Genomic DNA, 15,806 nt, shown 5'->3' on the forward strand with positions numbered 1-15,806 from the left:
AAACTATGGTTGGAAGGCTGAAAGGGGTGATGAATAAGTTGGTGGGGCCAGCCCAATCGAGTTTTATACCAGGCAGACTCAGTGTTGATAATATTGTGGTTGTACAAGAGGCGGTACACTCGATGCGAAGGAAAAAGGGGAGAAAAGGTTGGATGCTTTTGAAGCTTGATCTCGAAAAAGCGTACGATCGGATCCGATGGGACTTCTTGGAAGATACGTTGGTAGCGGTAGGGTTGTCTGACAAATGGGTTAGATGGATTATGCAGTGTGTTTGTAACCCGTCTATGAACTTACTATGGAATGGAGAGCGAACGACACCATTCCAGCCAATGAGAGGGCTTAGACAAGGGGATCCCCTGTCACCGTATTTGTTCGTCTTATGCATGGAAAGGTTGTGCCATATGATAGAGCGGTCTATTATAGCTAAGGAGTGGAAGCCGATTTCTATCTCTCAAGGCGGTCCGAAGCTCTCTCATGTTTGTTTTGCGGATGACCTTATCTTGTTTGCGGAAGCATCGGTGTCACAAATAAGGATCATTAGGAGGGTATTGGAGAACTTTTGTAGCGCATCGGGTCAGAAGGTGAGTCTCGAGAAGTCGAAAATATCTTTTTCTAATAACATGTCACGTGATTTGGAGAAACTTATTAGTGACGAAAGCGGGATTAAATCTACACGTGAATTGGGAAAATATCTAGGCATGACCGTGTTACAAAAGCGAATTAATAAAGATACGTTTGGAGAGGTGCTTGAGAAGATGGCTTCGAGACTCTCGGGGTGGAAGGGTCGCTTTCTCAGCCTTGCGGGTCAGTTAACGCTGACAAAGGCAGTCTTAACATCGATTCCAGTTCACGCAATAAGTACTATATGTTTACCAAAATCAATGTTAGACAAGTTGGATCGGGTGGCTAGATCTTTTCTGTGGGGAAGCTCACCGGATCACAGGAAGCAGCATTTGGTAGCTTGGAATACGGTCACTAAGCCTAAAGGAGAAGGTGGTTTAGGGATTCGGACGGCACAAAAAAGCTCTCATTGCTAAGCTTGGTTGGAGGTTACTTCATGATAGGGGAAGTCTTTGGGCCAGACTGGTGATGAGTAAATATAAAGTTGGGGACGTTCAAGATGAGTCGTGGTTGGTTTCGAAAGGTACTTGGTCATCGACTTGGCGGAGTGTAATGACAGGGCTGCGTGAGGTTGTGCTCCCAGGAAAAAGTTGGATATTAGGCGATGGTCGAAAAATTAGATTTTGGATGGACCGGTGGTTATTCAAAAAGATTCTCGCTACTGATGCTGATGTGGAGCTACCAAATGGGTATGAATCGATGTTAGCTAGAGATCTTTGGAGAGATGGCTCGGGTTGGGATATGGCTAGCATCACGCCATATGTTTCGGAGAACACAAAGCTTGAGCTGACATCGGTCGTGCTTGACCACGTCACTGGTGCACGGGATCGTTTATCTTGGGGTGATAGTGAGGACGGAAACTTTTCAGTTAGTTCCGCCTACTCCCGACTGTCACGAGACGACGAACCAAAACTAAATATGGAGAAGTTCTATCGACGGATCTGGACAGTGGTGGCACCGGAGAGGGTGCGGGTTTTTCTCTGGTTGATAGGACATCAAGCGGTTATGACGAATGCGAAGCGATACCGGAGACATTTATGTGATTCGGAGATATGTCAAGTCTGCAAAGGAGGGGTTGAAACAATCTTGCATATACTCCGAGATTGCCCGGCTATGAATGGGATATGGGTTCGTATACTGCCTCGACGGAGGAGAAATACTTTTTTCTCCACAACTTTGATAGAATGGGTTTATGAGAACTTGGGAGACGATGGAGAGACTCAAGGTAGTACTTGGGCTACGATGTTTGCGGTTGCAGTGTGGTGGAGCTGGAAGTGGAGGTGTGATAACGTCTTTGGGAACATGGGTAAATGCAGGGACAGAACTCGCTTCATCAAGGATTTGGCTAAGGAAGTAACACTGGGTAATGAAAAGAATAAAGTAAACGGCAGTTTGGTAGGCCGGATTGAAGCCATGATCGGATGGGTAGCTCCACAGGAGAGTTGGGTTAAGCTTAATACGGATGGAGCTTCGAGAGGTAATCCGGGTTTAGCGACAGCAGGAGGAGTGTTACGGGATCGAGATGGCGGTTGGTGCGGAGGTTTTGCACTAAATATAGGTCGTTGTTCGGCACCTTTAGCGGAGTTGTGGGGTGTCTACTACGGACTATATATTGCTTGGGAGAAGCGTGTCACAAGGGTGGAGTTAGAAGTAGACTCGGAGTTGGTTGTTGGGTTTCTTCAGACAGGGGTTAGTGAAATGCACCCGTTGTCTTTCCTGGTACGTTTGTGCCATGGCTTTTTATCGAAAGACTGGATAGTCCGAATTTCACACGTGTATAGGGAGGCTAACCATCTTGCGGATGGGTTAGCGAACTATGCGTTCTCTTTGCCGGTTGGCTTTCATTTTTTTGATGTTGTTCCTATTGTAGTGGATTCTTTGTTTAGTGACGATGTCATAGGGTCTACGCGCCCACGACAAGTCCGTTTGTAATTTTTCCTTTTAATTTTTAATAAACGGGGGACTAGTCCCCCATCTCTTACCAAAAAAAAAAAAGTGAGAGAGATGACTAATGATATGGAAATATCACCAACGCATTTAGGAACTAATAAAGTATCGACCAAATCCAACGCAAAATTTTTATTAGCATAGGATGGAGAATGGAGATGCATATGAAAGAAAATATATTGCATGAACATATGCAGAAGGAAGAATAAAACGTGTGGACCTAACTAAGTTATATATTGTATATTAACTTCTATCACAAAATATTGATTAGTGGTGGTAAAAAAAACCAACAAACTGAAACCCATCAGTTTAAATCCGAATTAAATTTATTATAACATAAACGGTATAAAAAGTTTTATACCAAATTATCCAAACCGAACCTGAATTTAGTGCAACTAAACTAATTTATCTGAATAAACTGTAATACATGAAAATTTGATATTTTTATCAACCATATATAAAAATACTAGACTGCATAGTATGAACTCGAATAATTATTTATTTTGTTTTTATTCTAAATTTTATCTAAAATCTAACTGAATCCGAACTTGGACTAAACCTAACTTCACTAAAATAAAAGTTGGTTCTATTTGCGACCTATTTTTAAAATCCAAAAATTTGAATTCCAAAAAACCGTACGAAACTAAACCTAAAAACTGAATGACATGCCTAATTATAATGGTCAATTGTTTTCCTCGTAATATCATAATGATTCATATATGGATTTTTTGACTTTGAATAAAATTGAATCGGTTTATGGGAATATCATAAATTATTTGACTTTAGTTTTGAAAGTTTTTATGATAAATTATTTGACTATAGTTTTGAAAGTTTTAATTAATATGCCTTATTTTCTTGATATCTCAATCTATATAAGAATCGGGACACACTTTGTTTTTCAACAACGTCGTCCATAAACGGGGGTTTTAGGTTTTTGAAGGCGAGGGTGTCAAATAAATAAGCGATCTCTCGCCTTCGAAGAGTAAAAAGAAAAACATTTAGTTGACATCTTCGTTCTCATCTAAACTGAAGAGAACACAAACTCTAATTTGTTTTCTTTTTGTTGTTTTTTTATCTAAATCGATTTTAGATAATTATTTTCATCATCACGATAAGCTTCTTCGTTTGATAGTATCGTATCACTAATATTATCTGACCACAACTGTTTAACAAGTTTTCCAATAAGATAGTAGTTTCTTTAAATTTAGAATGAGCATTCGAGTATTCTGCCCAGCAAGATTCTAAGATGGAGACAAATTCATCTAGAATATTCATAAGGCTAAATTTCTCACTTTGTTAGAAAAGACAATCATAGATTTTAAAATTTCTCTTTCTTTTAAGTTAAAAATATTTGATTTGTGATTTTACCTTGTTTGCAGTATATGAAATACAGATGTGAGACACTACGCTAAATGGTATTTTTTTTGTAAGCAACTCCCATAAGACTAAAGCAAAGCTGTACACGTCAGCCTTGTGATCATAATGCTTTTTTCTAGTTATGAGGGGCACACGGCTTTATATTTCTGAATACAAAACATGAAATCTTCTACGCAGAAAATATCAAATTAAAGATTTTATGTTTTGTATCATAGGTATGCAGTCGTGAGCAGCTCGAAATTGGGAAGAAAAAAAGGCACCATAATCACAAGGTTGAGGTTTACAGTTTCGCTTTAGTTTTCTAGATGTTGCTTACTAATTTAAGACCATTTAGGGAGGTGCCTCACATATCCTTATCTTGTAAACCATGTAAAGTCACAAATCTAACATTTTTAACTTAAAAGGAAAAAAGATTTTAAAATGTTGGATTTTCTTTTGTGAAAAGGTGAGAGGCCAAACTTTATGAATACTTGGGATGAAGTTGTCTCCATCTTGAAAACTTGCTAGGCAAAATACTAGAACGCGTGTGTCTTGATTTTAGAGAGATTATTGTCTTAATGAGAAACTTGCTAAGCATACGAGGAAGATAATTAAAATGAAAATAATTGTTTTAAAATAAAATGAAAAACAAAATCCTAGCTCAGAATTTAAATTTCTTTTCTCCTTTGCAAATATAACAAACTTCAAACTGTGAATATTTAAATAGAGGTAAAACCAAATTCGCTATTAGAGAATCATAGTTGCCAACCAAAAAAAAAAAAAAAAAAAACGAATACTAGACTTACTAGTTATATACTATACATTATACAACATCACAACTCTTATTAAATACTTCTCCTGTGTTAGCATACATATTTCAATAATAACATTCCAATACACATTTTAATTCATACAAGGGTTTAACTTATTCTCTCATCCGTAAACTACATGAACATAAAGACAAACATCTTCAAGGTGTACAAACTTTATCCAAATTCCAACCAAACTTATTTCATCCATAAACTACCATTTTTACTTCATCGAATTTATGGATACAAAACGGAATGCTAATAGATCTAAGGACATGATCTCGTATTTCCTTAACCGATCATGTCCATGTCCATGAACTTATTTCCTTATCATCTTTATTTAATTTTTGTTTTTTTTTCCCTAAAAATTAAATTATCAGGTTGACAAAAAAAAATAAAAAATTATCAGCATCTATATTTAATGAAAGAGACTAAAACTTGTTTCACAGATAAAGTGAAACCTCTATAAATTAATATTCAGTAAATTAATACCTCGTTAAATTAATAATTTTTTCCAATTCTAAATTGATAATTTGGCATAAATATCACCTCTATAAATTAATAAACACGATAAATTAATAAAATTTAGTAAAATTCATTGATCATAATATTATTATTTCATAGAGGTTTTACTGTATTAATTATAATCTGGATTTTTATAAAATAAACAAAAATACTTGGAACTAATTCATAGAAAGCTATTAAGTGAATTTAGAATAACGCGTTGATTAATATCGGTTCCACCACTCAAACATTCACTACTATTAGACGTTAATTATATGTTTTTTATTTGCTAATCATTTGTTATTACAATTATAATTAGCAGAAATTCTATATTTTGACTGAATTATCATATATACACATTAGTCGTTTAGATACTCCATATATACAACTAAATATACATATAATTGTAATAAAGTTAAAAGCATATAAAATAATAAATAAAACAAATTGGATATCTATTTTAATTTATTACATATCCATGTATTAAAAAAATTCCACACCTATAACAAAAAAAGGATGAAAAGAGAGGTCAGAAATACATGACGGTAGATGCTAACCGGAGCAACTTATCCAAAGTAGTCGACGAAAACTTGCGAGCAAAGAGAAAGCAAAATTTTATCTTATTTTCTCCATTTTTCTCACAATCACCAACACTCTTCATCCTTAGCCACTCCAAGAACTCCACATTGACCTCCCACTCACCAAACAACCTCGGGTGAGCCCTACGCTTTCTCCAGTCTGTCCAAGTAAGCGTCCTGTTGGCATTTCGCGACCCGAGCCTCAGCCTCATATTGAATAACGTTGGGATATAGTGCTCGTCGGGGTAGCGAGAGTAAGCTTTAAAGATTGGCCAGTAAATCGTATCGGAGACGACCTCAAGGGCCATGGCTCTGTCTAGCTCGAACCACTGAGAGCCTTTGCGCCAGTGATGCATGTGGATGTGAGGATACATGCGGCGGTCATAACGGACGCAGCCAATGGGGAGGTCGTAGGAGTCGACGTGGCTTTGAGTGGAGTCGATGAGGAAAGAGTAAATTGTGGTGAAGTTGAAGAGAGGGATGCATGATTCGGAGAGAAGAATAAAACGTTCGTTGTTGATGTCTAATAAAGCGTTTGCTAGTAACCTTCGTTCTGCTTCTACCATGTTTGCGTTTCCCCAATCCACTCTCTGCATGCGTTTATTATTAATGACGTTGGATTGATTTTAAAGTTTTAAAGTGTACTAATATAAGCTTTTTTTTTAAGATAACTTGTCTTATATTTTTAATTATGTAGTTTACTACAAACCATTTAATTAACGGTACACTTCGGTCCGTTATATATAGAGACATATTACTTATTATCAGTCCCGTCTCAATATGTCATGGGACCTCTGGCAAAACCAAAAAAATTTCAAAATTTTTTAGTAAAAATTTTTTTTGAAAATATTGGGCCTTTTATCTTTAAGAAAATATTTGAAATTGGTAGTGGACCCATGACATTTGCCTAATCTGCCATGGGGTAGAGACGGGGCTGCTTATTATGTATATATCTATAAAACTTATTTATCAAATTAATTCTTAACCTTTTAAATTTTTATCAAAAATAAATTTCTTAATAATGTGGGAAGCTAAGCTGACCTTGCTTGGAATACGGCGGCCATAAAACACAGAGCCTTGGAGCATGAACTCGTCGTAAGACGAATTGGTGTGAACGTAGATAGTGAAAAGACCTTCATGCCCACGAAAGAACCTTTCCCAAAGAGGAGCCAAAGGTAAAGGTCCCCAAGTCAAGAACATGAAAGCAACCTTTGGGATTCTAGGATAAGGGTAACCTCTGATCTTGGGATCCATTGAAGCTCTCCACAGAAGCTCATTGTCTTCCATTCCGTGCATGATGTTCTTCGTTGGCTTCAGAAACTTTTCGAGCCCATTTTCCTGAAATGAAGGAGAAGGAATAGGAGGAGGAGAGGTTACAAAGAAGAGTTGGGAGACACTTTGGACGGTTAGCGAAGAAGGCGAAGATATTGCTTGTAGAGAGGAATAAACAATGATTCCGACTATCACGGTGATCCAGAGGATGGGGAAATACAAAAGGAGATTGTGGAAATGGTTGAGTAGTTTCTTGAGAAGCTCTATCAGTAGAGATAATTGTGAGTTTTGGTCCTTTTGGGTCGGCATTTCCAACTACCGGTACATGTGTAGGAGAATTCTTGTTTTCAATGTTTTAAGGGTTAAAAGAAGATATATGGATCTTACTTCCTAGTTGGAATGAGGTGAAAAAGTGGAGAAGAGCAAGTAAAATTGGAGATCTTGTGGCGTGAAAGATGAAGTCGTAAATAAAAAATACACACGCAATGGAGTATAACATTTTGAGACAGTTTTTTAATGATCCAAGCAAAATCAATTGGTTATATATGTAGCATCTTATTAGTACTCTTTCACTAGCATTAATTCTTTAAACTAAAATCACAAATTTTCTTACATCAATAATAATTTACTTTTACAAAAATTGATGGGAGTAGACTAACCAATCTTTGTCTTTGAAAGAACTATTTTATGTATTTCCATGCAATATTTTTTATTTCAGTTTGTTTTCCCAAAACCATATCTCCTTGTTATAAGTGGATATTAATACTATATATCGATATTTTTTTTTTTTTTTGGTCGCAAGTTTAAGTTTCTTGCTTTTAAGTAAACCTATATGGTTTACCTTTCTTTCTTTTTTGCCCATAGGTTTGTTGCATATCTGTCAATAATATACATTGTTTTCTGGTAATAAAGTCGGACTTGAGCACATGGTGATTAAACATTTTAATGGAGCCTCCACTTTAGAGGGGCTTCAAGTAAATATTTTTTTAGTTATACATATATATATAAATTATTGTAAATATGAGAAAAAATAGCAAGTTTGATGAATAATTTTTGAAAAAAAAACCATAAAAAAATTATTTTTCATAAGGTATATAAGTTATTATTATTTTTAAAAGGATATAATTGTAATATGCTTTTAAAATAATAGTTTTATTTAAATTGATTATTTTTAATATTATGAAAATTATGATGTTATTTTTTTCTTAATTCTACTGGGCCCCAAAATTCATTGGTCCGGCTCCATAATCGTTCACCATACATTCTTGAAACGTTCACGTTTACATTGCTTAACGCTTGCAACAATTTCATTGTATAAAAAATATATATAAGATCGTAATGAAAACGATATGAAGCTTATAGCACTACAAGTTAAACCTAAATTGGATTTTTCGTAACTATTGGAGTAAGTTTATTTACCAGAATGAAAATGACGCGGCCGTATAAGCAGGATCGTGTAGATTGCTATTAAAACCACTAGAATCCAATGTTTATAGAACAAAGATGTGAATTTCATTTACCTGACGTTTATAGTATGCAATTTATAGACATGATACCAACTCTTATAGAGAACCAACCACCACTTAGACAGTAAAATCAAGAAATAAAATGGAGAAACAATTACATAAGTGGGCACTGGCCACTGGGCACCACAATACCCAATAAAAAGAATTACCTGATAAGAAAAACAAATATACAGAAATATCCTAAATCCAGTACATATTAGAGCTTCCAAGCTCACTATATGAAAAGGGATCCTTCATAGTAAATTTTAAATTTTAAATCATCTTGAAATAACACCAACATATATCTTGTTCATTCGGATATTTAGTCTCTTATGTTTTCTCTCAAGACAAAATACTCTTTTGTGTGTGTTTTTTCTTTTTCAAATGAAAGTAACAAATTGCTTAAAAGCTTTTGTTAGAAAATTAATCTCATGTATCTCAGATATGGCCATGAATGTTTCGAAGATTTTAAGTGGTTTTTAGATTATAAATTTTAGTTTTTAGATTATAGATTTTAGTTTTTGGTTTTTAGACTTTACAAAAGTAAATAAAAACAAATGGAAAATAATGAAAAAATTTCGTAGAACAAATTCCCAAAAACTCAATTAAGTAGGATTTTGGATTTATTAAGAAATTAGTAAAAACTGTAAGAATCTAGATTCCCTAATTTTTAGGGATCGTTTTTTACCAAAATCTTAAATGGTTATAAAATAGATTTTTGAAGAAACTAAATCTAAAAACCATTTGAAAAACCACAACCATTCAAGGTCATAAGATTTTTTTCATGGTTTATATCTTAATTCTTACAAAACTGTAGATCCATGAACAGAGCCGACTCTAAGTTTTTGAAGGCCACAAGCAAATAAAAAAATGGGTTATTTTTGCATATTTTCTAAAAAACATATCTAACTAAGGCCGAAAATTATATATATTATTAAAGGCTACAAGCAAATACCTATGCTATGGGTCGGTTCTGTCCATGGATGCCAAAAAAAAAATGATCCATGTGACTATGTGAGTGAAAATGATTTAGCCTATGTAATTAAATTGAAAAGTTTATTATGTATTTCTAATTAAGAAAAAAATTTCCGAAGAACAGTTTTATGAGGCCGTTCATACAAAGCATATATTATACTATTTAAACATTAACTATATACACAAAATGCGTAATTTATAAATGATAAATTATAATTTAGTGCTACTTTAAAGTGTTTGCACACGGATTAGAAAATCACAACAGCTTTTCCAGCTTTCAACAATGTGCAAAGTTTTTGCATTTTTAGGGGTCAATTTGTTTTTAATATAGAAAATATATAATTTATTAAAAAATAAAATATAATCAAAATATAATTTTTAGACATCTATTATAGAATTATTTCTATCTTGTAAATGCTTTAATATTTTTTTGTTTGTCACAATGTTACGTATTTTCATTCAAAAACTAGAAAGTTATTTGAAATTGTATCAACGATACGATTACGTGAAGTCGTTTTCAAAATATTCACAGTAGAGAAATTTCTTTCAACTGTTGCAATTGCAAATTAAAACATCAAAAATAGTTTTAAAAGTCGATAAATAAAAAATGAGGCATATTTGTCTTTGTAATATATGAGCAAAATCATCAAAACGGTTCACGTCAAACTAAAAAGTATATAAATTTTAACTTAAAATTTTATTTCCAATATGGTTTTCAATGGATAACGTTAATTGAAATAGAGGAAAAAGAAAAAGAAATCATAAAGTAGCCAAAGAATAGTGATAATTAGGTTGAACTCATTTTAATGAAAATATTTTTATTTTTTATTTTTTAAAAATTTATTTGTAATGAGTTTAAATATAATAATTCTTTTTGATATATAATATTTAGTGGTTGTTTCTTAAATTAAAATTTGATGGGGGTCAAATTTTATTTTATAATGGGGTCAATTTATAAATGAATAATCAAATTAAACTAGGTTTTAAAAATCCATCGGTGTCAATTGACATCCATGGTAGAGCACTACCTCCGCCACTGATTCCAAATTGAATCATTGAGAACCGTCATGTTAGACGAAGAATAGTGATGGCTAAAACGAGTAATGATGGCTTAGTTAAAAACAACAAAATATATGTGATCAGGCTCATTTGGGTTTCATATACGAGAATAAGTTTTTTCCATAACGAACTATTTCATTTTATTTTTTGGACGGCACCTACTTAATTTTTTAGACTATTTCATACGAGCGATATATGAAGATTTCAATAGCAATGGATATTTTCATGGTTAATTATAATAACAACAGTTTATTATACATAAATATTGATTATAATTTTTTTTTGACAAAAAATAGAGTTGTCCTTGTCCCATTGCGAATTTAAGATGAAACAAACGGTAGTGAATAATTAGGAAGTTACTATTGACAAGATCTAGTTTCACATTTATAACAGCTCATACATTGTTCTAAGTGTAAGATGTACCATTTTAATACGTCGAGTGGTGAAAAATATAGCTTACAAAACGATCCACAAGGTCAAAGTAAGCTAATTACTATGAATTTTTCTTAACTTTTTAAATTTTTATTGTTATTCCGAGTACTTTAAGTGGCATTTCCTGCAATTGATATAAAGAAGAATTATTAGCACTTACAAGGTTTTCACAAACATAATCAAATGCTATTTTTTGCCGAAAAAAAAAAAAAAAAAAAAAAATCAAATGCTATTTATATATAGTTCTTATAATAGTAAATGAAAATGTATGGTTACAAATGATAACAAAAAATTACTTCAAATTTGAAAAATGCTGAAACGCGTTACTTACTAAATGAAAAGAAAAAAACGTCAACTTATTTATGTTAATCTTTAAAATGTCCAGCGTTATTTCCCTAAACTTATTAGCACTTGCGGATTAGCATTTATTTTCATTGAATATTGTAAGAAAAAACTTCACGCGACATATCGACGTTTTCCCTTTTCTTTGGTTTTGTTAAATACATATTTAATGATTTTGATTTTATTTTTCATTTCAAGAAAAGCCACATGATAAGTTTATGTTTAAATGTTACATTAATTTTTATATTATTTTATAATGGTAAATTTATGTCCTTTTAATATTTTATGTTCAAAAGTTTTTAAGATACTGTATCAGCTAATTCTATAAATTTCAGTTATTCCACTAATTAACCAATTTTGTAATTCAAGAGAAATCACCAACAATTATGCATGAAAAGCTGCCAAATTCAATTTTCTATTAGATTCCACTGTTACTATTTACATCTTATATAAAGTTCTTTCTTTTTTTCGACGACAAGAAAATTCCACGGTTTCAAGTTTCAACCCCAAAATTTACATTTTGACCCTAAAGAAAAGAAAACTCAAAAAAAAAAAAAAAAAAAAAACTCAAATTAGGAAATTTTCTCCACTTGTAAAAGCGGTATCGTATCTCTTGCCCTTAAAGCAAAGAACTTGTCTCTCCTTCTCCATTCACTCCTCTTTTGGAACATCACAAGCACACAACAAAGATTCTTTTGGAACTCCTCTTGATCCTCTCTCTGTCTCTGTCTCAATGAAGAACCAAAAGGATCAAAACTCATCATCATTTTCCTCTTCATCACCATCTCTAACAACAAAGCTTCTCAATGCTCAATACCATCATTTCCTCAATCTCCTTTCGTATTCCCTTATCCTCTGTTGCGGCATAATCTTCGGTATCCTTCTCCATTCCTCTCTACAAGACTTCTCTTCCACTTCTTCACTCAGCATCCAACGCATCTCTCAGCTCTTCCTCGTCAACTCTCTTCCTCCTCCTCCTCCTCCTCCTTCTCCTCCATCTGAGCTAGAGCTTGATGGGCTCGAACGCTTTATCAAGCCACCAGAGAAGCTTATGCACGACATGGAAGACGAAGAGCTTCTATGGAGAGCTTCTATGGCACCTAAGATCAAGAATTACCCTTTTCCTCGAACACCAAAGGTTGCTTTCATGTTCATGACAAAGGGTCATTTACCTCTAGCTCGTCTGTGGGAGAGATTCTTTCGAGGGCATGAACATCTTTTTACTATCTACGTTCACTCATATCCTTCTTATAACCAGTCCGATCCCGAAGATTCCGTCTTCCATGGCCGCCACATTCCAAGCAAGGTCAGCTTCCTACAAACTCCAATATTTGTGTTTTCCTTTATGATTTTAATTTTTTTGTGAAATTACGTTGGGAAAAAATGGTATAATATTTATAATGTTGTGACTTTAGTAGTCTTAAAAAATGTCAAAATTTCAAGCTAGCCACCATTTTGTCCTAACATATAACAAAATAATGCATATATAAATCAAAACTATAAATTAAAGGTATGCCAAAAGCTTATACTACATTTTTCGAATTTTCGAAAACTGTGTGCTCTTGTTGTAAACATGCTCTGACTATGATTGAGTAATTATCGAACAAAAATCTCATACTAAAAAGAATAAAATTCCTAAGAGATTGTGAAGAGAATGTAGATTATCTTGCACATTACGGTTTGCTTTTGGTTAAATAAACTATTATACCTTTAATCAAGCAATTGGTTGTGGTCCGTCGGTGCCAGTGCTATCAAATAATATAATACAGTAAATTGCATGGTTTCGTTTTTTAAAAAAATATAAAGTATTGCATGGTCTCTTCATTAGTTAAAACATATCGTTTTTGCCGACAAGTATTTGAGGCACCAACGCATGTATTACCCGTAAATAAATAAAAAAGTGTTACTTATTAGTGCTTGATTAATTTATTTGGCACAAACGTAATTATTTCCCTGACTTTCTCAAGGTATGATTCATCAATCTTCTCTTATGATGTGACTTTTGTTAACGGCGGCTTGTGTGTCTCTTTTAGAACTTCTTAATAAGGAAGTTTCTACGGAAGGTGTGGTTAACAATTTGGAATTTTATTCTCTCAAACGATGACGACTCTTTTTTTCTTGGTCCATTCTTACACGCGGTCATACTCATATGAATAGAATTTTGTTTTAAGGGTGTACATTAGTCGGATTCTTAGAAAGTTATGGTACTCGAGTATTTGATCTATAAGAGATATTTACGTGTACTCGTATACATATGTATCCAAGCATTCAAATACCCAAAAACTCGGGTCAAAGAAGAATAGTAACGGATCGAGTCGGCAATTCCGGTTATTATGTCATGTCCATCGCTATCTTTCTTTTGTAGTCAAAGTTTGTTAAATTTCTTAATATAAAACATGGCGTCATCAAACTACTTTTCACTTTTATGAAAATCATTTGCAACGTGGGACATTATGTTTTTCGTTTTTAACATTTATTTTGCTTAAAAACATATTGCAAAGGTTTTATATACTCAATAATTGACAATCTATTATTATAATTTTCAATGCGGGTTTCTTCTAAATTCTTTCTTTTTTCTTTATTGATAATGCAGAGAGTGGATTGGGGATATGTGAATATGGTGGAAGCAGAACAAAGATTACTAGCAAATGCTTTATTAGACATATCAAACGAACGATTTGTACTTCTCTCCGAATCATGCATCCCTCTTTTCAACTTCACCACTGTTTACTCTTACCTCATTAACTCAACTCAAACTCACGTTGAGTCCTATGACCAACTTGGTGGCGTTGGACGTGGCCGATATAGCCCTCTAATGCAGCCACATGTCCAGCTACACCACTGGCGCAAAGGCTCCCAGTGGTTCGAGGTGGACCGTGACATGGCTCTTGAGATCATCTCCGATAGAATATATTGGCCTCTCTTTTATAGTTACTGCCACCACGGTTGCTACGCGGACGAGCACTACATTCCTACACTACTCAACATCAAATCAAGCCTGAACCATCGCAACTCGAACCGGACTCTCACGTGGGTCGACTGGTCGAAAGGTGGCCCGCACCCGAACCGGTTTATTAGACACGAGGTGACTGCAGAGTTCATGGAGAATCTGAGGAGTGGAGGTGAGTGTCTCTACAATGGAGAAGAGACGAATATTTGTTATTTATTTGCTCGTAAGTTCTTGCCTACTGCTCTCGACCGGTTGCTCAGGCTTTCACGTACTGTTTTATATTTCTGATTATTATTATTCTTCTTTCATTTATTTTTTTTATTTTTCAATTTCACTGTAATATTGTATATGAGGAGTATTATATTGCATTGCATTCATCTACACATTGCATTTAACTTATTTCTCTTTTTAATTCCGTAATATCAGCCGACGAAACAAGCTTCAACGACTACATATGTTAGATATTTTATGTTTATTTAGTTGACTATCGTGTAACTCTACCACTATGTATACTATATAGAAGACGAAAATGTTACATACTATCCTTGTTCTAAAAATCCCCGCCTAGACTCGATTACTCCCCGCTTAATCGCTAGGCCCACCCTATCCGCCTCGATTAATGACTAATCCCTTAAAGAAATCAGTCACCCGATTACTCTCCGCCTAATCCGATTACTTCCCGCCTAATCCGATTATTCCCCGCCTAATCTTACATACCCCGATTATTTTTAGATTGCTAGTATAAAAAAACTTTTTATTTTTGTTATTCAATCATTTGAATTGAGAGTTTGTAATGTTTTACAATAATTTATGTTCAAATTTTAATAAAAATCATAAATTTGTAATAAAAATCATAAAAATTTGTCTCAAAAATACATTTTTATGTGTTTACCGCAATTTTGAAAATAATATTGGATTAATATGTTTTAAAAATATTAAAATAACCCTAAAACTAATCCCCGATTAATCCCCGATTTTAGTCCGATTTTCCGATTAATCGCTAGGCCCATGCCGAGCGCCCGACTAGCGCCTAGCGATTTTTCAAACAAGGCATACTATGCGATAACATGCGCACATGCTTGCCACATAACTCTATAAAGTCATTTCTATCGTCGGAGAAATACTAATAATGGACCGGACTTTAAGGCATCTCTAGTGGGCGTTCCTCTCATTTAGGCCCCGACTTTCTAGAGTAAGCACATCCTTAGTTAATACCTAGACTAGGTGATGATTGGTGTAAATAGTAGTCAATGGTGGAGTTAAAGTCAATTCTTTAAGGTTTAGATTTGTTTTCTGATATTGGTTTTAAGAATCTGTTTGTGTGGATTTCAAAATCTCTACAGTATATCTTGGAATTTGATTCTAATAATTTACTCATGAAACTCCAACGAGGTTTCATTTGAAATGACTTAATATACAAAGATTTTACAAGTCTTTTAGTTTTGAATAACACTGG

General features: G+C 33.8%; 2 protein-coding genes across 2 annotated transcripts; one reads left to right on the top strand and one right to left on the bottom strand.

Annotated features, from left to right (window-relative positions):
• Positions 1-5,679: 5,679 nt before the first annotated feature.
• LOC9324723 lies at positions 5,680-7,854 on the bottom strand. The gene is made up of 2 exons (XM_002888614.2): positions 6,857-7,854; positions 5,680-6,405 (listed from the first exon to the last, which is right to left on the bottom strand). The coding sequence occupies exons 1-2, from the start codon at positions 7,394-7,396 to the stop codon at positions 5,767-5,769; spliced, it is 1,179 nt and encodes a 392-aa protein (XP_002888660.1). The 5' UTR covers positions 7,397-7,854; the 3' UTR covers positions 5,680-5,766.
• Positions 7,855-11,391: 3,537 nt separating this feature from the next.
• Positions 11,392-14,710, top strand: LOC9324724. Its single transcript, XM_021033950.1, has 2 exons — positions 11,392-12,706; positions 13,994-14,710. The coding sequence occupies exons 1-2, from the start codon at positions 12,134-12,136 to the stop codon at positions 14,636-14,638; spliced, it is 1,218 nt and encodes a 405-aa protein (XP_020889609.1). The 5' UTR covers positions 11,392-12,133; the 3' UTR covers positions 14,639-14,710.
• Positions 14,711-15,806: the final 1,096 nt, after the last annotated feature.

This window comes from Arabidopsis lyrata (genome assembly GCF_000004255.2).
Source record: "Arabidopsis lyrata subsp. lyrata unplaced genomic scaffold ARALYscaffold_2, whole genome shotgun sequence".
Lineage (NCBI taxonomy): Eukaryota > Viridiplantae > Streptophyta > Magnoliopsida > Brassicales > Brassicaceae > Arabidopsis > Arabidopsis lyrata.